This window comes from Penicillium cinerascens (assembly GCF_028974065.1).
Source record: "Penicillium cinerascens strain IBT 15544 chromosome Unknown contig_16_segment0_segment0, whole genome shotgun sequence".
NCBI lineage: Eukaryota > Fungi > Ascomycota > Eurotiomycetes > Eurotiales > Aspergillaceae > Penicillium > Penicillium cinerascens.
In genome coordinates, this window is record NW_026695286.1 from 3,492,702 (window position 1) to 3,515,836 (window position 23,135).

The 23,135-nt window shown below is 52.7% G+C and overlaps 8 protein-coding genes across 8 annotated transcripts; 2 read left to right on the plus strand and 6 right to left on the minus strand.

The window, feature by feature from the left end:
- Nucleotides 1-456: 456 nt before the first annotated feature.
- On the plus strand, nucleotides 457-1,890 carry N7498_001317 (FAD-dependent oxidoreductase; the record flags this gene model as incomplete). The annotated part of the gene is made up of 5 exons (XM_058448380.1): nucleotides 457-471; nucleotides 522-1,076; nucleotides 1,126-1,442; nucleotides 1,508-1,781; nucleotides 1,837-1,890. 5 exons carry the CDS (start codon nucleotides 457-459, stop codon nucleotides 1,888-1,890), a joined length of 1,215 nt encoding a protein of 404 aa, XP_058313791.1.
- Nucleotides 1,891-2,107: 217 nt separating this feature from the next.
- On the minus strand, nucleotides 2,108-4,648 carry N7498_001318 (Zn(II)2Cys6 transcription factor; the record flags this gene model as incomplete). Its single annotated transcript, XM_058448381.1, has 4 exons — nucleotides 2,108-2,272; nucleotides 2,327-3,973; nucleotides 4,044-4,155; nucleotides 4,206-4,648. The coding sequence occupies 4 exons, from the start codon at nucleotides 4,646-4,648 to the stop codon at nucleotides 2,108-2,110; spliced, it is 2,367 nt and encodes a 788-aa protein (XP_058313792.1).
- Nucleotides 4,649-4,906: 258 nt separating this feature from the next.
- N7498_001319 (transcription factor domain-containing protein) lies at nucleotides 4,907-7,040 on the minus strand (the record flags this gene model as incomplete). The annotated part of the gene is made up of 2 exons (XM_058448382.1): nucleotides 4,907-5,447; nucleotides 5,506-7,040. The coding sequence occupies 2 exons, from the start codon at nucleotides 7,038-7,040 to the stop codon at nucleotides 4,907-4,909; spliced, it is 2,076 nt and encodes a 691-aa protein (XP_058313793.1).
- An 841-nt stretch (nucleotides 7,041-7,881) lies between these two features.
- On the minus strand, nucleotides 7,882-10,184 carry pab1 (polyadenylate-binding protein; the record flags this gene model as incomplete). The annotated part of the gene is made up of 2 exons (XM_058448383.1): nucleotides 7,882-8,038; nucleotides 8,101-10,184. 2 exons carry the CDS (start codon nucleotides 10,182-10,184, stop codon nucleotides 7,882-7,884), a joined length of 2,241 nt encoding a protein of 746 aa, XP_058313794.1.
- A 982-nt stretch (nucleotides 10,185-11,166) lies between these two features.
- On the minus strand, nucleotides 11,167-14,977 carry N7498_001321 (uncharacterized protein; the record flags this gene model as incomplete). The annotated part of the gene is made up of 3 exons (XM_058448384.1): nucleotides 11,167-11,838; nucleotides 11,893-12,907; nucleotides 12,966-14,977. 3 exons carry the CDS (start codon nucleotides 14,975-14,977, stop codon nucleotides 11,167-11,169), a joined length of 3,699 nt encoding a protein of 1,232 aa, XP_058313795.1.
- A 692-nt stretch (nucleotides 14,978-15,669) lies between these two features.
- On the minus strand, nucleotides 15,670-16,199 carry N7498_001322 (mitochondrial 54S ribosomal protein mL41). Its single transcript, XM_058448385.1, has 2 exons — nucleotides 15,993-16,199; nucleotides 15,670-15,942 (listed from the first exon to the last, which is right to left on the minus strand). The coding sequence occupies exons 1-2, from the start codon at nucleotides 16,173-16,175 to the stop codon at nucleotides 15,700-15,702; spliced, it is 426 nt and encodes a 141-aa protein (XP_058313796.1). The 5' UTR covers nucleotides 16,176-16,199; the 3' UTR covers nucleotides 15,670-15,699.
- A 222-nt stretch (nucleotides 16,200-16,421) lies between these two features.
- Nucleotides 16,422-19,355, plus strand: N7498_001323 (UTP14 family protein; the record flags this gene model as incomplete). Its single annotated transcript, XM_058448386.1, has 2 exons — nucleotides 16,422-19,118; nucleotides 19,173-19,355. The coding sequence occupies 2 exons, from the start codon at nucleotides 16,422-16,424 to the stop codon at nucleotides 19,353-19,355; spliced, it is 2,880 nt and encodes a 959-aa protein (XP_058313797.1).
- A 365-nt stretch (nucleotides 19,356-19,720) lies between these two features.
- Nucleotides 19,721-22,858, minus strand: N7498_001324 (glucan endo-1,3-beta-D-glucosidase; the record flags this gene model as incomplete). The annotated part of the gene is made up of 6 exons (XM_058448387.1): nucleotides 19,721-20,015; nucleotides 20,070-20,131; nucleotides 20,183-21,907; nucleotides 21,959-22,120; nucleotides 22,204-22,611; nucleotides 22,670-22,858. 6 exons carry the CDS (start codon nucleotides 22,856-22,858, stop codon nucleotides 19,721-19,723), a joined length of 2,841 nt encoding a protein of 946 aa, XP_058313798.1.
- Between the last annotated feature and the right edge of the window lie 277 nt (nucleotides 22,859-23,135).

Consider the following 23,135-nt stretch of genomic DNA (forward strand, 5'->3'; position numbering starts at 1 on the left):
TTACTTTCTGGACCTGGTCATCGAGCGACCTTTGAAACAATAGGATCAGAAACACAGGGCCACTCTGATGATGGAGTAAGTGGGTCCAACGAACAAGATGTCAATACAAAGCAGAGCCGCAGCTCTTGGGACGGAGCACCGTCTATCAGCTTCCAGCAACAGTTTCTTTGGTAAAAAGAAACCAATCACGATTCAGATTGGTCCACATTAGGCTGGGGGAAGAGTTGTGCAAGGTCGGAATTACCCCGGGAGCCGCCCCGCATCTTGATCGCCTGCTTCCCCACAAACATTTTGCATGACATGTCCGATTATGGAACTAGCTCAAGGGGTCCGGTTACAAGTGTCTCTGGCCCCACGGCGGGGGAGGGGCTCTTAACTCGGAGAGCTGCTGGGCTATGCGATTTAATTGCGTCAACCTACCGGACATTTTCTCAACCATTGACTCAGCCCTGAACTATGGCAATCAAGAAGGTAACACTATCAACACTCCAACATGATACCACCACTGACAATCATCGCAGGTAATTGTCGTAGGAGCCGGCCCATCAGGCCTAATCCTCGGTCTACTACTCGCAAAACAAGGCATTGAAGTCGAGCTTCTCGACGCTGGCGCGGAGCTAGATGACCAGCCCCGCGCAGCACACTATGCCTCTCCAGCAGCCTACGAACTAGAACGAGCCGGCGTCCTCGACGATGTCAAGGCGAGCGGCATAATGCCCAAGGGATTTGCCTGGAGGCAGATGGACACCACTTTCATCGCAGGATTGAACCTCGACGTGTTGCCTGACGACTACCCGTACAAAATGCAGGTTCTCCCACTTGATCGCCTGGGGAAACTCTTGTACGAACATATCCAACGTCAGCCGACCGCGCACGTGAAGTGGTCTCATCGTGTTATTAAGATTGGTCAGGATGAAGGGAAGGCGTGGGTTGATATTGAGACTCCAAATGGCACAGTGCGATCCGAAGGTGACTACGTGATTGGCTGTGACGGGGCGAGCAGTACCGTACGGCGAGAACTATTCGGTGCCGAATATCCCGGTGAGACGTTGAATGCACAGATTATCGCGACGAATGTGGGATCCTCTATCTCTTCATTTGGAGAACACTGCTGATGATTACTAGGTGTACTACGACTTCGAGCGCTACGGCTACTGGGATAGCAACTTTATCGTCCATCCTACAAACTGGTACATGGCGGCGCGCATCACCCAGGACGGACTTTACCGTGTCTCTTATGGTGATATTCCTGGCCTCGCCAAGGAGGAATATACTGCCCGTCAGCCTCGGCGCTGGGAGGAGATCTTGCCCGGGAACCCGAAGCCGGATCAATACAAGATTGTCAACATGAATCCGTATAAACTGCAGCAACGGTGTGCACCGAGCTTCCGGGTGGGAAGAATTGCTCTTGCGGCAGATGCGGCTCATCTCTGCAATCCATTGTGAGTGTAGCTGTAGCTTCCATTCTCTCCGGGTTGACAGGATAGAGACTAACAATTGATTACAGTGGTGGTCTCGGACTTACAGGCGGCATCGTCGACGTAGGCAACCTCTTTGACGCTCTGATGGGTATCCACAAGGGACTGGCCGATGATGATATCTTGGAAAAGTACGCCGAAGTTCGCAAGCGCATGTGGGAGGAGGTCATCGACCCCATGTCTCGCGAGAACTTCCGACGGCTACATGATCAGGATCCTGAGAAAGCGCGAGAGAATGATGACTTTTTCCAGGCGCTGATCAAATCGGAGACGGATGGAGAGCTGGCGAAGGAGTTTGCTCTGGTGAGTACTACTCGTTACTGAATTTTGAATAGTAAGATACTGATGCTTGTGATAGGGGTTGAATGTGCTGCAGCATGATATGACACAGTACTATACCAAGGGTGTATAGTCACTCTGGGTCATTGAATGTATGAATTGGGCGGATAGATTGAGAAGTAGATATTATGAACATTCAAATATTCCCATATATTCACAGCTTCCAGGTATTGCCATTGGACATCGATGGTTGTCACTCTTATCCAGCTTACGCACCGGTGCTGCTCCATCGCTCGTGCTCTCTTCCCAGCGGATTGTGCCTCAACCCGTACGTCATGTCGATAGTCCATTCACATGGTCCACGTAAACGACTCATCATCAAAGGAGAACACATCCATCTCGAAGTTGTTGAACTCATTCGCAAGTAAAGATGATTGTGACAGGTCTGGCATCTGAGAAGTGGGAGGTAATTGTGGCTGACTGCCAGGTGGGATGATAGACTCGTTGGACTGAATCTGTTGACGTGTCAGCAAGGTCCTACATACTGAGGCAAGATTATGAATTGATACCAATTGAACAAAGTCCGCCAGCTGGAGTCCAATCGACTGTTCCGCAGCCGAGGTTAGTAGATGTTGTCGACATGCCGACAGTGCCTTCTTCGCTCCTTGGGAGATGGTCCGAACTCGTTGTTCAGCTGTGCCCCGGGCACGTACTGAGTGGAGGACAACTGCCAGGAAGAGAATGTCTTTCATGTTGCTGTTTTTCTCACCGATACGACGCGTCAGCGTGGCGAGCGCGTTCTCAACAACACGGATCAGACTTGCTTTGGTGTGTGTCTCATAGTGGGAAGGGGTTTCCGATGACACATCGTTGGATGGAGAGTGGATGGTGGAACGTTGATTGGAGAGTCTCATGTGTTCGCAAATGCTGAGAGCAGACAAGAGGATGTCATTTTGAAAGAGTATGCCGAACGCGTTCCAGTACGTGTTCAAATTGGAGACCTCAATATCGGAGATGTTGGGATCAAAATAATCTTGATAGGATAAAATTTCCAATGAGGAGTCAAGGCATACGCGTTGGACTTCGTAGAATGAAGTGTCACTGCTATTATTCGGGGCATTGGTGATCACAGGTCGGTAAAGGCAGAGAAGAGGACGGCGAAGAGAAATATCAAGGAGGACGCGTTGGAAAACAAGTGAGGGATCCTGGCTCCCCAATTCAGGTTTTAACCTCAGATGGGGTGACACACTAAGTAAATACTCCTCGAGTTCACGTCCCTGCTTGACGCGCTCTTCAATGTTTTCACGCGCGTTTGTGTTCTGTGCCATGTTCATGGCTCTGATCCGTTGAGACAGGCAAGTAGCCAGGATTATTTGAGCGGAGGAATCGGTTTCTTCGTCCAAGGTCTTGCATAATGGCCGGTTGGGTGTGGACTCGTCAAAGTCTTCATCATTGAGATTGTTGGGAGTCAGGGGGCCAAAGTCAAGAGCTGGGGTCATGACAGGCATGCCCGACGCGATGGATGCTTGGAGGTCCAACTCAACGATGGTTATCCACAGCCTGCGTCGGATCTCTGCCTGGAAGAATGACAGATTCGTGGCTTGGGACAGATTGACATGAAGACCCATCGTCATGGCAGATCGGACGAGTACACCACTGGCTTTCCATTGTTCTTCGACCGGCACGAGGCGCAGTTGACAAGAGAGAAGGTGGATTGTTTGAACCTGAAGTGAGCACAACTCGACAGTTTGCTTCCGCGGGAGATTTTTCAGCCAGTCTGAGATAAGATCTGGTGCATCTTGCATCAAATACTCCCATGATGATGAATATTCCGGTAAAGGTGGTGATGTTTCGAAAGAAACAGCCACAGTCAGTATTGAGGTGAGGAGGGGAACAAAGAAAGATATTGAGGAGGAGTGGGTTTCTTTGTTATCCCAAAAGTCGTTGTATTGGCGTAGAAGTGAAGGGATGTGGAGGATTCTGAGAGTCTTCTCGAAGATCTTGGTGTAAACCTCTAGCAGTTGGTCACAAACGGGTTTTGGAGGAAGAGAATTCAGCAAGTGCTGCATCTCGGGGAATGTGTCTAAGCCAGAGAGTGACTCTGGCGAAGCCATCACCAGTTGAGACTTGGACTGGAGAAATTGGACTTCTTTGGCCAACCCCACGAGAGCCGAATCACTGGAACATTGGTTGATGAATGTTTTCGCGTCGGCGAACTGAAGACGCGTTGGTTACTGAATTCTATGGACAGAGAAGTAGACAAAGGTGTAGAAAGAGAAGACATACCTGGTTGAGTAGCGTGGTTCTGTTGTTCTGCCCATGGTAGCGGGAACGAGATCCCTTGACCACCAGAGTCCCGAGGAAGTGAGAAGTTGACTGAGTTGTATCAGTCTGGGGCCTGCCTTATCGATCAGCTTGGGCGAACCGATGGGAGAAGTTATTTCCTACCATGAACTCTGAACGGGGGCATCTCTGATCGGCCCCCAGTTCCCATTGGGCCCGGCAAGGCGCTCCTCGAGCTTGATAACCCGCATCTGCAGATCTTCGATGATGCCGACGCCCGCTATCGCCGGAATAGTGCGCTGATAATGCTCACCCTCTGTCAATTGGACTCGTTTTGGCGGGGATTGTGACTCGGCTCCGGGTTGTTGGTTGTAGGTGCAGTCGGCGCGGCAGGCCGACTTGACACAGTTCTGACACGGCATGAGTCGATCACATTTTAGTTTCTTTTCCCTGCATCGAAGACAGGAGACAATAGGCCGAGGCCGTTTACGTGACTGCGGGGTTTGCATTGATGCGGTTGCATTCACGTCACCGATGTTGAAGATGAGATTGCCAAGCATCGCCGACGCCCCAAAAGCGTCCCCCAAAGCGGCGCGATCCCGGCCCATCACATAAGCACCACCATGCCAAGTTCACTCTATTCTCAGGGAGTTTACCAATAGATCTACGGCCGCAGATAGGCCCCCTAATTCAAAATTATTTAGAGTCTTGGAAAGTCATCAAGGACGCGCTCTTAGTAGATTATCTTCTTCGCCACCCATGATAGTTGTTCTTGAAAAAGTCCACATAAGTCACATATTTACTGTTCCAAAGACCACAACCCATAATCTCATGGTATAATTCGTACATTCGTTCCAAGGCTTCTTCTAAAAGCTGGGGTATTGCTGTCCGACAATATCAAACAGCGAGTTGAAATCCGCCCCTTGAAGCAAATCAACCATATTCAAGTCGAAGCTCGAACCAGCAAACTGACCCGAGTCCGCATTCTGGAAGTTCAGCTCCGAAGACTGATTTGCATTATCAGCCAATAATGACTCCTCGTTGAAGTTGTTTGGCTGGAACGGTCCCAGGGGCGCTCCGTCGAGGCCAGGTCGTGACTCATGAAGACGTGAGTCTTCAAGGGATGCATCGGCTTGCCTCTGTTGCTCGTCGGCAATTTGGTTGAATCGTCCTTGTGGACCATCATTTTGAGCATTCATAAAATCTTGGCTGCGCGTTTCAATAGTGTCCATCGAGTGTGTTTCTCCCGGGTGCCGCATGGTATAAGCATGAGAGTTTGGGCCGTGGGGATGCCGCTCCATCTGTTTTATTTTTGCAGACATCAAGGACAGCGCCATATGGCAATGCTTGGCGGTCTGCCACTGAGGGGACATCTGCTTCAGAAACTCTGAGCACGCGTCAATTTCCCTGTCGACAGTTAATAACCGCTCCATCCTGTCAGCAGTGGTCTCGAATCCTAACTTACTGTAGACCCTTTGTTAACACGTATTGCTTGAGCTGACAAGCAAAAGCCAAGACCAAGCCTGACATCCAAGCTGCCGACACGAAGCCTGGCCAGAACAGAGCTTGGCGGCTATCAACTTGCAGTTTCAATGCCGCAAGGATTGACCTTGCAGCGCCAATGCAGGTCTGCAGCCCAGAACAAAACTCCGCAGTTGAAGGGTCAAATGATAAGGAGGGACGATGGATAATCAAGATAAGATGCTGGTAGAGAACGTTGAAGAATGGACCAAAGTCAAACGGACTATCGGAGTCTGCAGCCGCCACTCGCTTGTCGACTTCGGGCGCCATCCCTTGAAGTTCAAGGGGAAGGCTATTCCACCACTTGTGAACATCCGTCACTAAGAAAAGCACAGAGCTGCGGCGCACCGAGCGAACCAAGATAGACTTGTGCAAAAGTTCCAGTGCCCGGCCGGTAAGTGTTCCGGAATCAACGTAGCTGGCAAGCACACTCTCCTTTTTGCGGTGATCCGCCCCTGTATTCCCCGGTGATTGCTCGTCAGTTTTATCGTTTTCATCAGGTACCGAGTACCTCGATGAGACACTCGACTGCAAATCCCTCAAACGTCGCGGAGAATGCATCTCCGGCGCAGCAGGCAGACACACATCGATATCCGAATCCTGGATACCAAGAGGCAGTCCCAATGCCTGACTCAGATACCGATCAATAGCATACGCACACCAGAAAATGCGCTTCCGCAACTGTCGATCATGCGACGAGAGCTGCGCATACCGGAACGGGCATCGGTGCAGGCCGGCATGCATCATGGATCGCAGAACGCACCCGCCAAAGGTAGATGCAAGGCGCAAAGACATTGTTGCAACGAGATATACCTGGACAGCTAATAGAGCCTGTAGTGACGCGATGTCATGCCGCGTTGCCAGGCTTCCGAGTAAAGAGATCACGCAGCCGGGCGATTGAATCCGAGAGGCGGGTGGAAGCTCCAGATCTGGGCGAAGAAGACTTCCTAGGTTGAAGATGCATTGCAATATTACCGTCCAACATGTATCCCGGCGATCTGGATGGTTTTCGGCGGTAGAAGTGTCTTCGCCGGAGCTGGAATATAACTTCTCCATAGCGTGCAGGAAAGTGGGACCATGCAAGAACGGGAAGAGAGGATGCCAGACTCTGAAGTACATCATCATGAGCACTTTCGAGAGCTCCAGAGGTGGTGCATTGCCCATCAAAGCGGCGATTGCTGGATCGTACTTCCATGGTGCTGGAGACTCGCCGGCGGCGGGTGAGGCCGAGTCGGGCTGCGAAGACGCCGTGCGTAGTCGCTTCCGTGGCGAGTCTTCTGCACCCACAAGGGTGTCTTCTGCATTTGGAAATTCTGTCTCCGGAGATCCTGATGCATCTAATCCAGCAGAGAATGCACGCTTGACAGTATTGATGAAGTAGACGCCACTGGAGCTGCCGACGAACTGGCTGTCCTCATTTGAATGCGCTGTCAAAGAACCAATCTCGGAAGTCCCAGGAGTATACCCTGGCGGATCCATGATCTAATGCACATTGCTTGACCTTTAGACATTCCGAGCAACGAAATGTGCTAGAAGTCTTGCTCTCGGACGAAAATCGATGGTCATCGTGATTAGTAATCAGTCTATCCCGGAAATTGACAACGGCCTTGTTACATCTACAACGGACGTAAAGTGAAAGAAAGTTGAAGGAGAAAAATAAGCAACTCGGGCTCGTAGCCATCCCATTAACTTGAACTATCTGCGCCTTCGAAACTGAGCACACTCAACGGGAATGACACGCGAGACCTTCCGCGAGGAGGCTATAACTCTATGTTACACTCGTAGTGGATGAAAGGGGAGAGATACGAGAGGGAGAAAGGTAGAGACAAAGATTGGGGGACAGGAAGAGAAAGACGTCACAAATCCCTCCCGGCAAACAATAAAGAAAGGAAAGTAGATCATAAGAAACCCACATTCAGCGCCCAAAGAGAAGAACTTTTACCGACCCGGAGAGACAGTGTCGTCCCCCATTGCAAGCTTGGCATTTGACCCTCTTCGCGAATCCAGGGGGTAAGGAGACGAGAGAAAAGTCCAGTGTACTAGAGGCGAGGAGAAATTGAAAATAATGTCGTGCCGCGTTCACTAAGCACCAAAAAATAGGTGACACTAACACAAGAACTTTTCAAACCGAGGGATATCGAGATTGGAGGGAAGAGGGGAACACCGAGAAAGGGTCAACAGGTAGTAGAGAAAAAGAAAAGGAAAAAGGAAATGGTCATCAAAAAACGTGCGTTCCAAGATTTCCGAGCGGAGGCAGACAAGCGCAATCTGAGCATTCAAGTTCACGACTGCCTGCACGGAGCTTGACAGGACAAGTCATCTAAGACTTGTTCTCCTCCGAAGAAGCCTCCTTGGCGGCCTCCTCGGGCTTGGCCTCGCCAGCCGCCTCACCCTCGGTACCCTTGTTCTTCATATACTCGTCATAAACGCTGAGGGCCTCATCGACCTTGGCGCGCAGAGCCTCCTCATCATCAAGCCTGGAAAAATAAAGTTAGCATCGTGGTTCTCAATGAGATCGAAAGATCGAAGGGGAACTTACAGGCCAAGCAGCTCAGAGTTGTCCATCTCCAGAAGCATACCAGTAATCTTGCCAGCAAGCTCAGGCTGCTGAGCCTGGATCTTGGGGTAGAGAGCCTCGCCGAGCATCTGCTTCTGCTGGGCAGGGGGAGCGGAGACGAGAGCAGGGTTGCTAGAGGCAGGCTCGGCTTGGCCGGGCTGGCCGGCAGGGGCCTGACCACGGCCCTGGCCGCGGCCCATCTGAGGACCACCACGACCGTAGCCAGGGCCACCACGCATACCCTGGCCCATAGGCATACCAGGAACCTGACCACGGCCACCGGCACCACGGCCGAAGGAGGGGACCTGCATGGGGTAGCCCATACCGTTAGGCATACCGGGGCCCTGCATGCCCATGGGCATACCCTGGAAGTTGGGGGGCATCTGCTGGTTGGGACCCATGCCGCGACCACCCTGCTGACCAGGGAAGGGACCGGGGAACTGACCGGGGCGTCCACCGGGCATGCCGGGCATGACCATACCACCCTGGGGAGGGAAAGCCATACCACGCTGGGCACCGGGGATGAAGCCCTGCTGGCCGGGGCCGTAGAAGACGGCGGGCTGCATGTAAGGCTGGGGCATACCGGCGGCGGCGGCGGCCTGCTGCTGACGGATGGTGTTACGGGCCTGGATGCTGGCCTCGAGCTGGCTGCGGCGGACATCCTTGCGCTGAGCAAGAGCGACGTAGAGAGGCTTGCCGTTGACCATGCGCTGGTTCATTTCGGTCACAGCCTTGGAGGCCTCATCGGGGCTGCTGAAGCAGACAAAGCCGAAGCCCTTGCTCTTGCCAAGACCCTTCTTGTCAGACTTCTCGCCCTCCTCCTCATCACCCTCCTCCTCCTCCTCCTTCTCCTCCTCGGTCTTCTCCTCGGTCTTCTCCTCGGCCTTCTCGGCCTTCTCGCCCTCCTCCTTGGACTCGGTCTCCTTGTTCTCCTCACCCTCGGGGGTGGGGCTGCCCTCGCTCACGGAGTCACGCATAACCTTGGCGGAGGTGATGGTGCCGTAGGGGGTGAAGAGGTCACGGAGCTTCTCGTCATCAACGTCATCAGTCAGGTTCTTGACGTAGAGGTTGACACCCTGGTACTTGGAGGCCTTCTCCATACGAGCAGCCTCGTACTGCTTGCGCAGCTCCTCCTCACGCTCGTGCTTTTTCTGAGCACGGCCGACATAGAGCTTTTGGCCCTTGATGTCCTTCTCGTTCATCTCCTCCACGGCGGCCTGCGCGCTCTCGTGGGTGGAGTAGTTGACGAAACCGAAGCCACGGCTCTTGCCGTCCTGGTCGTGACTGAGAGTGGCGGAGGTGATCTCACCGAACTTCTCGAACATGACGCGGAACTCATCGTCGGAGATCTCGAGCTCGAGGTTCTTGACGTAGATGTTGGTGTAGTTGGCCTTCATCTCCTCGAACTTGCTCTGGCGGTCCTTCTTGGAGATGTGGTGGCCGACGAAGACCTTCTTGTCGTTAAGAAGCATGCCATTAACGTGCTTGATAGCCTGGTTGGCAGCCTCGGCAGTCTCGTAGTGGACGAAACCGTAACCCTTGGAGTTGGCGAACTCATCCTGGGCAACCTTGCAGGAGAGAATGTTACCGAAGGCAGCAAAGGTGTCGTGCAGAGCCTTGTTGTCGATGGCATTGTCAAGGTTCTTGATGAAGACGTTGCCCTGGCCAGTCTTGCGCAGAGCGGGGTCACGCTGGGACCACATGATACGGCAGGGCTTGCCCTTGATCAGGGTGTAGTTCAGGTCCTCGAGGGCGCGCTCACCGTCGGCGGTGTTGTTGTAGTTGACATAGGCATAGCCGAGGGAGCGGCGGGTGACGGCGTCACGGCAGACACGGATGGAAGCAACCTGGCCGATGGACGAGAAGAGCTCGTACAGCATGGCCTCGGTCACGGAGGGGTCGAGCTCGCCGACATAGAGGGAAGCCGAGTGGGGCTGGTTGTTGGCAGCAGCACCCTCGCCGGAGGTCTCGGGGGCGGCAGCAGGGGCCGGGGAACCGTTCGCCTCGGGGGAGCCGCTGGCGACGGCCTCAGCGGCCGGGGGGTTGGTGGCGGTTTCAGCAGACATTTTGGATAGCTGTCGTTACTGAGAATGTTTTAGCAAAGACTGGCCCTGAACGTCTGTGTGGAGTGGGGAGAAAAAGCGGTTGAGTGGACTGCAATGCAGAGCATGCCGTCTCTTCGGCAACAGTGAGGGATGGACAACAGTGAATGAGGGCGAGGGGTAGACAATCACAAAGGGGAATATTATATTCCACGAAACAAAGGGCTTTGAGGAAAATCGCACGGCGATGACCCAGGAGCAGGCCGGAATGACGAGGATCTCAAACAGACGAGGAGCGAGGCAAAGCGAGGGGAAATCGGAGACGCGACCAACCTGGAACGTGGAAAGAGGCGGTTGAAGGAAAATCTTCCACACACCGCACAATGGAGGGGATTAGGAGATAAGATAAATGGGATTTTTTGCAGGGGGTTTTTCGGGTTTTTTTGAGGGTTTTTTTTTAGGCTTTCGAGAAAGATTCGAAAGGAAAAAAAGAGTTCCCTTGGAAAGAGAGAGGGGTGGATAGACGAGGGATGAAGAAGGAAAAAAAAGTTGACCCGCGAAATGCCTTCTCGAAAACTCAGAGAGAAGTGAGTGGTACACTAGTCCTGTTTTATCGAATGCTGTTGCCGCTTTAGCCCTCGTCCTGATTAGGTCAGTGATGGTGCCGCTTTAAGGGTTTCGTGACAGTCACGAGATTCAATGTTATTTTCATTTGTGAAAATAGATGACGATAAAAACCAGTACACTATGAGAGAAGCAAAAAATTTTGGTAGATATGAGCAGCCATGTGAATGTTGCATCGCTGTGACTAGTGTGGGAGATGGACAATTATCGCTTAGGTATACGCCACTATGATTGTTCGCCCTCGGCCCAACGAGCGGCCCCTGATTTGCTCGATGCCGATGCTATGCATACACGAATCACACAGTATCAACGGTAGGCCTTCATGCACACAGAAAAGGAGAGGGGAAAGGAGATCAAGGAGGTGAAAAATGAGGCAACACCCTCAGCTCAGGTCAAACCCAGCTCCTGAGCTCACTGCGTACAGCAGCTTGCTCCGCAGGACCTCCGCACTAGAGTATCGCGGCAGCTTCAGTAGATTGACGCAAGTACTCGTGCTCGGCAGACGCTCTTGGTCATCGCTCGAGTCCCGGATGCTGAATCGCGGGTTAAGATGGCTGAATCCAAGTAACGGGGCCCGGGGCGTCGAGGTCACGAAGCGGATGACCTTCTGGCGTTCCTCGTTGTTCATGTCGTGCATCACCTGCCAAAACAGCTGCACCGTCGGGTGTTCCTGGTTGTCATCGCCAATGGTGTATACGCCGCCGTACTGTGTGTTCCGCCGGAGATCTTCCACGTCGATATCCGCGTTCTCTCCACTCACCAAGGTCTGCAACTCAGCCTGGTTAAACATGGATAACCACGCGGGCTGAATCATTTGACCGAGGCCTTGCAGGAAAGCGTTGGTCTGGTATTGTGGCTGCAGCTGTAGACGGTATCGGGCAATGTAGGAAATGTACACCAGTCGGTTCTGGTTGGTGACCGGAATCAACGAGCCACCAGGTCTCAGCTCTTTCGTTACCGTCCGGTGCCTGGAGCCAGGCAAGGAAATGGTATCGGTCACGGTGAAGTCAAGAGCGAAGTCCTCAACATCTCCGGAATAATTCTTGAGTTGCAGCTAGATGGGCGCGGTTAGCTGTATTCATGGTAAAACCATACCGTTGCTACTCACAAGACCTTGGTATAGACCAGCGTCCAGATCCTTCAGATCATTTAGGTTGGCCCGATAGGAGGACTCCTTCATGGCCGATCCCGTTCCTCCAGTCAGTGCCCATTTCAGCAGGAAGAAGGGCGCAAAGTTCACATCGACCAGAATGCCCTCGTAAAGACACTTCCCAATCACCCGTCCAAGGAACTCGTAGCGACGGAGAAGATCGCGGACACCCCCTTGCCAGTCAGGACTGGACTCACTCACCCCACTCTCCCGTAGCTGTTCCTTGCACTGTTCAAGGGCTGTGGGGTTCGGGTAAAGTAGGTGCTGGTCATTCTCAACGAACATGCTAAAGTTACTTTCGGTCTTGAAAGCTTCGGAGGTGATGCTAGTCAAAAATTCCTTAGTCACTCCACCACCGTCGATGCCCGCCTCCATGGTTCCGAATCGGTCAATGAAACTGATCTGAATCGGTTCTTTGAGGCCATCACCCAGCTGGTAAAACTGAGAGAGGGCATCATCAAAGATATGTTCCCGGCGGATCTCAGCTTGATGCCGCGCAAGGACGGCCTGTGCAGCAGGATGACCATCAATCATCTGCCCCATCGCAGCTTGGGCAACAGATGCGCGCCAAAGGTCGGGGTCAACAAACCCACGTCGGCGTCGGTGTTGATCATGGAAGATAAATTCGCGAAAGATTTGCACTCGGGTGGCGAATGGAATGAAGAACGGCATGTTTCGTAGGATCTCGAGTCTCGGTGCAATGGCCGCTAAGATCCTTCCGCGAGCAACTCGCTGCTGTTGGCGACGCATGGCCTCGATTCTGATGGTCTGCTGCGCATGCCCAGCCCCAGCTAGCCCAAGAGGCATGTTTGTTCCTTCCTCTTCAATAGGATCGGCTTCTTCATTGTCCTCAGCCCGAGCTTGAAATTCGTGTCTCTTTTCTTCTTCCCCGACGACAGATGGTATGAATCCTTCCATGTCAAATCGGCTGGTCATGAGCCAGTGGTCTCGAGGGAGGAATTTGCGTCGTGAACTAGAAGACATTGTTAAAATACGCAATACTAGCTGTTGCTTTCCACGTGTCAACTTACTCTCGTTCATGCAGCATTCGAAGCAGTCCAGTAACAAGTCCTTTGAAGTATTCGAGTGGAATTCCCGTCACCCCAGGGAGATTATTAGACTGGTTTTTGGTTTCCAAATCCTTAGTGCTGGGAAGTGGCTCTGAAGATGCATTGGTCGTGCTGCTGAAGTAGCTGCTGAGGCTTACTGCCGCTGGCCGAAGCGCAGGCTCACTCAAGTCGACCGCATTCCAGTAGAGGGTGAAAGCAAGATTCTTGAGAAAGACTGTCATATCCTGGACATCGCCCAGTGGCAATGCACTCTCTCTCGTCCATGAAGTCTTGGTGTTTTCGGAAGACGCAAATGAAGAGGCGCTAGAAAAGAACTCGTCATCATCCGTGACTTTTAAGACAAAGGTGTAGAGCTCCAGGAAAAGGAGGATTGTTGTCCATTCCTGGTCTCTCTGGTCTCGGGGCACGTCGACGGGCTCGTTTGCCTGCTCTGGCAGTTGCAACAGTGGGAGGACTTTAGTCGAGTCTCTGCTGATAATTTCAAAAACTCGGCTAGATCTGGATGCTTGCCAGAAATATTTGATCGCGGGTAGGCCAGACGCTTGGTCCCCTGAAGGTGCGGATCCGAGGTACAGCCACATTCGGATATCATCACCACGTCGGGGAAAGATTCGGAGCAAGTTCAAGGCATATGTAGCAAGAACTTTCGCCTCTTTTGAAGCATCAGAGTCGCTGGTGGTCAACTTCGCCTGAGGGATATGGGATGTTCGAATTCGAGAAAAAAGCCCAGTAACACTGCTCTGGTTAACAAGACCTGTTACCTGATCCTTGATAAATGGAGGCAAAGGGTAGGCGACCCTTGGTTCGTCCAGGCTGCTCGTTTCTTCTGCATCCAAGCCTCGCATTAGGTGAGTGGCTGTTGAGTTCAGCAAGTCTGAGACTACCGTCACGAATTCCAGTTCCGGGGCACGATGATTAGCTTGGCTGCCAAGAGCATATCGTTGAAAGAAAATCAGGTAAGAAAGAAGCCAAGCGCGAGACTGTGCATCGTCTAGTACGCCCTTGGTGTTCGACGCAAGACAACCTGATACCGCTAAAGCCAGCATCCTATAGTTGATCTCGCTAGCCAGTCCATCTAGCGTGCCCAGGTATGTCTCAAGGCTCGGGATTGTGAGGTACGAAGTAGCAAAAGCCTCGTAGGCTGCCATTGTCTCCGAGGTGATTGGACGCAAAAGTGCAAGAACACCTTCTGTGATATTGGCCGGACTGATCCCCTGGTCTCGTCGACTTGCATCTTCGTCAAAGTCTGGTAGACGGAAAGTTGAGAGAGTCGTCGTCAGGTGTGCCATAGCACGGTAATATGTATCCGCGATAGTGGCCATTTGTTTCGGAATTAAACTGGTCAAGAAGATCACCGCTTGGAGAAGAGGCTCGACTGCATGGAAAGGAACAATAGGCTTCGATGCTGAGCTAAGGACGCTCAAAATAGTTTTGCTCAGCCGTTTGAGCAGCGTCGTCCACTCGCCCTCAGTGGCGACAGTGGGCAGACTTCGGAAGGTCTGCTCAAAAGCATCAACAAAATATACGAGGCGGAGGATATCATCGCTTTTCCGTGCCGACACAAACTGTACCAGCAACCGGAGCTGGGAGAAGCACTGGTCTGCTGTAGCGTACGGTGCAGGACGCCGTGATGACAATGTCCAACCCTCGCCTACCGGCATGCCGGAGGTGACCTCCATAGCATCCGTCAGGTTCCGTTCGATTGTATCCCATTCTGAGCGCCATATCCCATATGTTGACTTCCTGCTAATGTAGCCCCGCCAGACTCTTTGGACAACACGGGCCGCACTCTGCTTCTCCCTATCTCGCTCTCTCTGGGCTCGCTCCTGACGCGCAATTGCGACAGCGAGCTGTGGATTCGATGCATGCGGGGTTTGCCGGCCGGGTGAGAATGTGGCAAAGGGGTCGTTGATGCGGCCGCTGAGGTTGACCTGCCGCGGGCGACGAGAGTTGCCGGTGAAAGTATGGTGCATCGTGATGCCCTCTCCGCCCTGGGGACTGGAGAGGATTCAAAAGGTATCGGTCTATACAAAATCTGGTCGCTGGAGATGCAAGAAACAAAAGAGATGCAAGCCCATATCGCACTGGGCCTTGAGAGCAAGTGTGAAGAGCTATGACATACGCCGACTCCGATTTAAGCGCGGCATGGCGAGCTTATCGGGCTTATGCACACGGTGCACGCACTTTTTAAAGTTACGGATCAATTATTGCCACGCTATGAGAACGCACTCGGCAAAGATCTTCCACGGGCGTATTACCACAGGGAAACAAAAGAACTGGAGAGATGCTAAATGTAGTTTTGGATATTATTCGAGATGGCCTTTTCTATATGCAAATGACAAAATGTTGCATTTTCCATTCCAAATCTTCCTGAGCAGCCCGGCGCTGCAGCGTCAATATGGGGTTAATCCATAAGCGCTTCATGCTGATGGGTCTCGTATAGGCCCAATTTCAATCAAGTATGCTGTACATATAATACACGAAGGATGCGATCGTCCAGCGAGCGGTAGAATGGTGGAGCGGCAGATCGGGGTGGTGGGTAGCGACGGGGTGGACAATAGGATGTTTGGAACCGTTCCCTAGAACGGTAGTCAGAGGCTATTCAGAGAGAAAATGGTGTTCCGGATGCACTCACACTGTGGTCAGCTGGCTGGTCCCTAAGGGCCAAGGCTCCTTAGCTAGAGAAAGTTTTCGGTCATTGGCTCTTTTTCGATTCCTCGTTTTGCCCGAGCAGCTCCTCGTTTTGCTTGGCCAGAATTTCAGGGTGCTCCATCAACTCGCGCTGGTAGACTTCTTCGCCATTGCGCTCATGCCACAGGTCGACAAAGTCCCTGCCCTTCATCTTGTCGATCACGGTGTATGTGCGCCCATTCCGCTCAATCTCCTTGTTGTACAGACTCCGCTTCGGTTCCGCGCGTTTGGTGACAAAGGGTGTAAGCTACGTCGGTGTCAGTATGCTGTAGGTTGTAAACGTTCCAATGGACTAACCTTGAAGCCCTTCATATCTTCCGGAACGACGTAGGTGCGGACTTTCTTCCAGTCGATCACGTAGTTGCCCTTGTGGTCGAAGCGACCCATGGATCCTGTCCGGTTACCTTTGTAGTAGCCGCCATTGACCTGCTTGGTTGTCAAGCGCAGGCGCGCCATCATCGGGTTCGATGGCTTGAACATGTTGGCAATGAATTGATGTTCACGGGGAAAGAAGAGCGGGAGAGAACGTAGTCGAGGTTCAGGGCAAAAGTTCGGGTGGTCGGACCGCGCTAATCGCCGCGCCGAGAACTTTTTTTCTGCAAAGCAAAAAAGTTGACCGACCGACACAACCCCTCCTCCACGCAACGATAGGGTCTTTTGAGTGCCCTCGTGGACGGAAATCTTTTCTATCTACTTGACCGATTGAATTTTTTTCTTCCTGCAGATATGCCTCGCGAGCAGACTCAGCAGCGCGCCCCAAAAGACCACTCTGCGCCGCAGAAATCGGCACCGAAGCACAAGAACAGACGAGGCCTCGATGCCCTCTCCATTGCAGAAAAACAAATCAAAACAAAACTCGGCGTGCGTCGCAACCGCCTAGGTTTCTACGACGACGGAACCAACTACAAAAAGCATTCGCGCCGCGATGAGGACGAGGATGAGGATGAAGAAGAGCGCCCAATCTACAAACGCCGCAGAACCGATGGTGACGACCTTGGAAGCCTTGACGGCGGAAGTGATAGTGATGGCCACGAATGGAAGCTTGGACAAGTGGACAGCGACGACGATGAAGAGCTGGACAGCGACGAAGCTCTAGGAGAAAGTGACGAGGAGCGATTTGAAGGCTTCACATTTCGTGGAAGCTCTACGACCAAGTCCAAGCCGAAGCCGAAGAAAGCCGTCAAGCCTAAAAGGATCACCTTATCCGAGGATGAAGTCGAGTCTGAAGAAGACGAGGCGGATGAAGAAGACGAGGACGACGACGACCTCGGAGAGGACGCTGTGGATCTTCTTACCGCTTGGGATATGAACACGAAGGAGGAAGAGGAGGACGCCAAGAAAGCGGCTGCAAAAACTAAGAAGGCTGCTGCAGGCGATGATAGCGAAGAGGATTTGGGCTCTCAGGGAGACAGTGAAGAAGGAGACAGCGAAGATGAAGCCAGTGATGACGATTCTGATCTATCCATGTCAGACGACGATGTGGATGCTCGAGAGGATGGGCTGGCCAAGCTGCAAGACTTCGTGAATTCAATGCAGACCAACAAAAACACTAAAAAGTCTGGCCAAAAGTCCCAGGAGCAGGGCAAGCCTTCCGAATACGGCTTGACATCCTCTCACAAACTGACTGTCGCCGATCTTTTGCCTTCGATCACGGATTCGCGCCTCAAGAGCTCTCTCAAGCACGTTGACGCTGCTCCTCAAACATCGAAATCGGGCATTCCGGGCAAGCTGGATGCTCCTCTCGCGAAGCGCCAGCAGGACAAGATCGACCGAGCTGCGGCTTATGATAAGAGCAAGGAAACTCTGGACCGGTGGCTCGATACCGTCAAGAATAACCGCCGCGCCGAACATCTCGTCTTCCCTCTTCCTGATCCCGACAATGAACAGGTCCACCGCATGGATGTGACTAAGCCATCTACAGACTTGGAAAGCACTATTCAAAACATCCTGCAGGAGAGTGGACTGGCCGAGACGAATGGCAAGTCTGCTGAAGAAGAGATTCAGGGCTTTGAGGAATTACAGTCCCGTACACTCCCCATTGAAGAGATCCAGGCCCGGCGAGCAGAGCTGCGCAAGCGACGTGATCTGCTTTTCCGGGAGGAGGTGCGTGCCAAGCGCATCAAGAAGATCAAGAGCAAGTCCTTCCGCCGCGTTCACCGCAAGGAGCGCGAGAAGCTCGAGCAACAGGAGCGCCAGGCGCTTTTGGAAGCCGGTGTGGATCTGGATGAGCAGGAGCGCGATGAGAACGAGCGGAAGAGGGCCGAGGCTCGCATGAGCTCTAAGCACCGCGAGAGCAAGTGGGCCAAGAGTCTGAAGGAAACCGGCCGCACTGCCTGGGATGAAGATGCTCGTAACAATGCGAACGATTTGGCCTTGCGGGAGGAAGAGTTGCGGAAGCGCATTGAAGGCAAGAGTGTCTCTCGCGGAGATGACGACTACCTCGGGTCTTCTAGCTCCGAGTCAGAAGAGGAGGACCCCTGGGCTGAGGATGCTTCTGATAACGAGAAGCGCAAGTTGCGGCAAAAGCTTGATGCTCTGGAAAAAGATGATGTTGAGGACGGTGACAAGGGACCTCATTCCAATCTCTTCGCTATGAAGTTCATGCAAAACGCCGAGGCCGCTCGCAAGGAGGAGAACGATGCCGAACTCCGACGGATCAACCGGGAGCTGCATGGCGAGGAATCCCAGTCTGAAGCCGAATCAGAGGTTGGTCGACGGAAGTTTGGCCAGTCAAAGAAGGCTGAGACCAAGTCCAAGGCTAAGTCCTTGCCGAGGAACGAGCTAGAGGATGCAGTTGATTCAGATGCCGCACCTGATTCAGACCAGGATGTCGACATCGTGGTCGACCGCCCTAGCAAGCAGAAGTTGGGCCTCTCCGGTCCAAAGTCTGCCCCTCGACCCAACACCAAGCACGCTGCCACGCAGAACGCTCCTGCGGAGGAAGAGAACCCCTGGCTGGTGCAGACAGAGCGCACCAACCGCCGACGAACCGGTGCAGATGCTTCGGAGACGATCGACATCTCACTCAATGACCCACAGCCTCAAGTCGCTGAGGCCAGCAGCTCGTCTAAGAAGAGCAAAGCAGCCAAGCCGACCAAACAGCGTGCTCATGAGAACGACAGCGACGATGAGGACAACGTGCCCGTCCTTCTGAAGAACCACGATCTAGTACAGCGAGCCTTCGCAGGTGACGATGTGGTGCAAGACTTCGAGCAAGAAAAGCTGGACACCATCGAAGACGAAGGCGACAAGATTGTGGACAACACGCTCGCAGGGTGGGGCAGCTGGACCGGTGACGGCGTCAGCAAGAAGCAGCAGAAGAAGCAAAAGCGCTTCCTGACCAAGGTGGAAGGAGTGAAGCCCGAGCAGCGCAAGGATGCCAAGCTTTCTCGAGTGATTATCAACGAGAAGCGAGTCAAGAAGGTAAGATCTCCGTTTCGATTGACTTGGATGAAAGCTAACTTATTCTCAACCCAGAACGCCAAGTACATGGCCAGTCAACTACCTCACGAGTTCGAGAACAGGACCCAATACGAGCGGTCTCTGCGCATGCCTCTGGGTCCGGAGTGGTCTACGAAGGAAACCTTCCAGAGTGGCACCAAGCCTCGCGTTATGGTCAAGCAAGGCATTATCAAACCGATGGAGAAGCCCATGTACTAAGCATGTTACGCGGGCAAGTTGGAAATGTGTACATGCAGTTAGTTGTCTATACCTACCATGGACCGAGAGATTATCTCCGCCATGAAAAATACCATTTTGAGATTGTGATCTACTTCCGCTTTGTGAGAGGGGCAAGACCATAGCAGTTCCTGATTTCCTATCAAAGTTCTTCAGATAAATGCCATTGCAATCTAATATATACCCATCGCCGCAAAATAGCTACTAGAATAATCGCGTTGCATAAACCGGGAAGCACAATCCACAGCCAAATTAAGAAAGAGATTCATCGGTGCGGACAATAAACGAGTGGAAATGGAAGCCCACAAACGCCTGAACACCTCAAGAGAAAGATAGCGTCGAGTTCTTCAAGAACCACCGCCAAGTGGACCACCACCAAGGCCAGCCGCGAACGCCATGTACCAGGTTCTCGTGGCACCGCCGTCGATAAAGGTGTAGTCGAAGTCATCCTGGGCGAAGAATTGCCAGGAGGCCTGTGGATCGATAAGTGCAAGGTTGGCGTATAAGACACCCTTCCAGCCGCCTTCGACTTCGCTGGCGGGGGTTGAAGCGTTCGCAGCGAACATGTCCTGCCACTCCTGGCGCACGAACTCTTTCTGGCGGGCGTAGGGAGAATGAGGGAGAAGAGGTAGCATGTGGATTCTGATACATGTTAGCAAGTTGTTCCAATGAGGGTCTCTGGGAGGGTTCACATACCCTTCTATGTATTCAAGATTGTTGCCGAAGTAAGTAGTGTGATCGACCTTGTTCTCGAAGAGCTGTGGGAGTTAGTTTTGAGTCCAATGAAGCAGTGGGTCAGAGGTTCTTACAATGCCAGTAACCCGGTTGGGAACGAAGTTCTCCGGTTGGTTTTCGTTGTTGTCTTGCATGAGGAAGTAGTTATTAAGGGAGCGACGCAGGATTCCCAGCATCATGTTTCCTCGAGCTTCCATGCTGGCATCCCCGGTGGTCTGACCCCACATTTTGATAGCGTAGGCGAACATAGTGTCCTCAGAGGTGGACTCTTGGTCCTTGCCATCGAATGATTCAAAGAGACCCTTAGCCCAGGAGTGGCCATTGTACCAGTCAAAGCCACGAGAGAAGGGGAAGTAGGCATCATAGTCGATGGAGTTGCCGGCATCACGGACCAGCATGTTCACATAGTCCTTGTTCTCAGCCAGCCAGTTTGGGTCGAGGGCTCCGATGATGGCAGCTGCGTGGATAAAGTAGCCGTAGTGGAAGTGGTGATCGTTGTAGGCGGTGTTTCCAAAATCCTGGTTCAGGTCGCCATCGTAACCGGCAGTGGAGACAGCGCCCTTCCAAACGGCATCGTAAGCCAGCGGGTATTGCTGCTGGTTCTTCACAAAGCGAGCAAAGGATTTTTTGAGATCCCGGAAGGCCTTGACGCCCATACCGACATTGTGACCGAGCTGGTTTACAGTGTAAATCAGGGTAGCAAATTTGCTCAGCGCCTTTCCACTGTAGTACATGCTGTTCAGGTTGGTCTGGCCTTCAATGTCCTGATTGAGTTCAGTGGGCGCTACCTTAAGAAGGGCGTGCTGGACAGCTGGAGAGAGTTCGTGAACGGTGCCATTGGTAGTACTCCACGGTGCAAAGCCCATATCGATGGGAAGGTTAGACTCAGTCATGGTCCAAGTCTCTCCAATCACGGCAGTTGCATTACCCTTGACGGTACTTCGAAGGTGGATATCAGTCTTGCGGCTACCGGTGCTAGGGTCGAACGACTCGATATGGTGAGGCAGGGCAAACATGATGAGAGGAGAGCCATTGGCGTGAGACCCAGCCTTGGTCCAGGACATGCTGTAAGTGCCGACGTCACCAGTGACGGTGCCAGTTACGTGGGCGTCAATCGCATAAACACCAGCGGAGTTGTCGTAGAACTTCTCTCCGGACTTGCCAGCAGGGTTCTTGGCAACCTGGATAGAACCGGTGAATCCATGGGGACCACGCAGACTGGTCGTCGAGACGAGCTTCATGTTTGGATCCTTGCCATTGGTGGGTGCGGCATACACGATCCACTGGGTGTCGTCCTCGAGAGTAGCGACATACTTGAAGATACCCGGCTTGGGGGACCCAGCATTAACGACCTTGCGGAAGAAGACACCGCTCTCGATAAGGGGCTGGAGGTCATTGTAAACACCAGTCACGTACCCCATACCCTGGACAACAGGAAACCTGATTTCCTGGGCCGATCCACCAGATCGTTTCAGTACTGCATGGGCAGAAAATGCCTTGGGCTCATCCACGACCATGGTGCTCGATTCATCCAGCTCGGTTGCTGACAGGATCATATGCTGCAGTCCAACGGGGTTGATATAGTACTCGACGGGTTCGCCGGGGATCTTAGGGTTTTCGGGGCCAAAGGCCAACATGTGTTCCTGGAGGTGGGAAACAGACATGCCCCAGCTCTTGAGAGTGCCACCGCCGCGAGACCAGGCGATAGAATAAGGCTGGGGGAAGCTAGCATTACTTTGCGTCCCAAGGAACAGTCCTGCGTAGAACTTGTTGGTTTCGATTGGACCCGTAGAATTGGCCTCGTTTGCGTGGTCAGCTAATTAAGTTATCAAGGAAGAAATATTGCTTACATGTTTGTTCTGAACTGGGTGGTCGTAGCGGACCTTGATGTTCGCCGGTGGAGCGCCAGTAGCAACCGGCTTAAAGATGTCTTGGCCGTTCATGCTGTGCGGATGACTTGCGATGGCTGAAGGGAGATCCGTGCCAGGTTGATCTGGCCAATGGTTAGCCCGCTAGATCTTTATTTGGTACTACCACGTCTTGAGTATTTTTCCAATGGCGACCTACCTTTTGCAGGACTAGTAGCCGGCTTAACAGCTGTGGTGGCAGGTTCAACAGCAGTGGTGGCAGGTTCAACAGCAGTGGTGGCGGGTTCAACAGAAGTGATGGCAGGTTTGACTGGAGTAGTGGCAGGTTCGACAGGGGTGACTGGCTCTACAGGAGCAGTGACAGGCTCTGTAGAGACCTCCGGTTTGCTGTTGGTGCTTGGCGTCGCCGGTACTGTAGCTTCTGGTGTTGGAGTAGCTGGTGGAGCTGGTACCGAAGGTGCAGGTGGAGGAGTTTCAGACTGCTGATCAGGAGTTGAATCAGAATCCCAGAAGTCGTCGATCCCGTCGAGGTAGCTGTCGATGTCAAAATCGGGGACCTCGGCCGATGGGGAGTCAAGCTCCGGGAAAGGAGGCTGTGATGAATGACCCTGGTTTTCCAACGCAGTACGGTAAATCTTTGTAACCAGTTAGTGTTTTCGCTCTTCCCAGCTAACTCAGTATGATAATACTTACCGGCTGCTCGGGAGGGATCGCTAGTCTCTCGTTACTGGGTGGATACTGAGTCTTAAATGCAGTTCTCGGCTGTGTCGCAGACTGCTCCAAGATCTCTGCGGCAGTGCCTTCACGCTTCGGCAGACCGTGCACTGAATCTGCAGCAAGAAGCCATGTTAGCATGGCCGTTGCCATCCATTTCGACCCCATGATGAAGGCGTAAACCCCAAATGCCAAATAAATGACCAATTGGGCTAGACAAGATAGGGTAGACAGCAAGCCTATTCTATGCTTCAAGAGACCAACGTGTACAATGGACCAGAAAGCACAGGGCAGCTGAGGCGTCGAAGGTCGAGACGTGTACAACCAAACGAAACGAGAGAGAAAAGCCTCATCGAGGGACACGGACTTACAAATATGCTATAAATTCCAGGAGGCAGAGTAAAGCCTCACCTAGCTTGGGGACTCTTCTCCAAATCGGGACGAC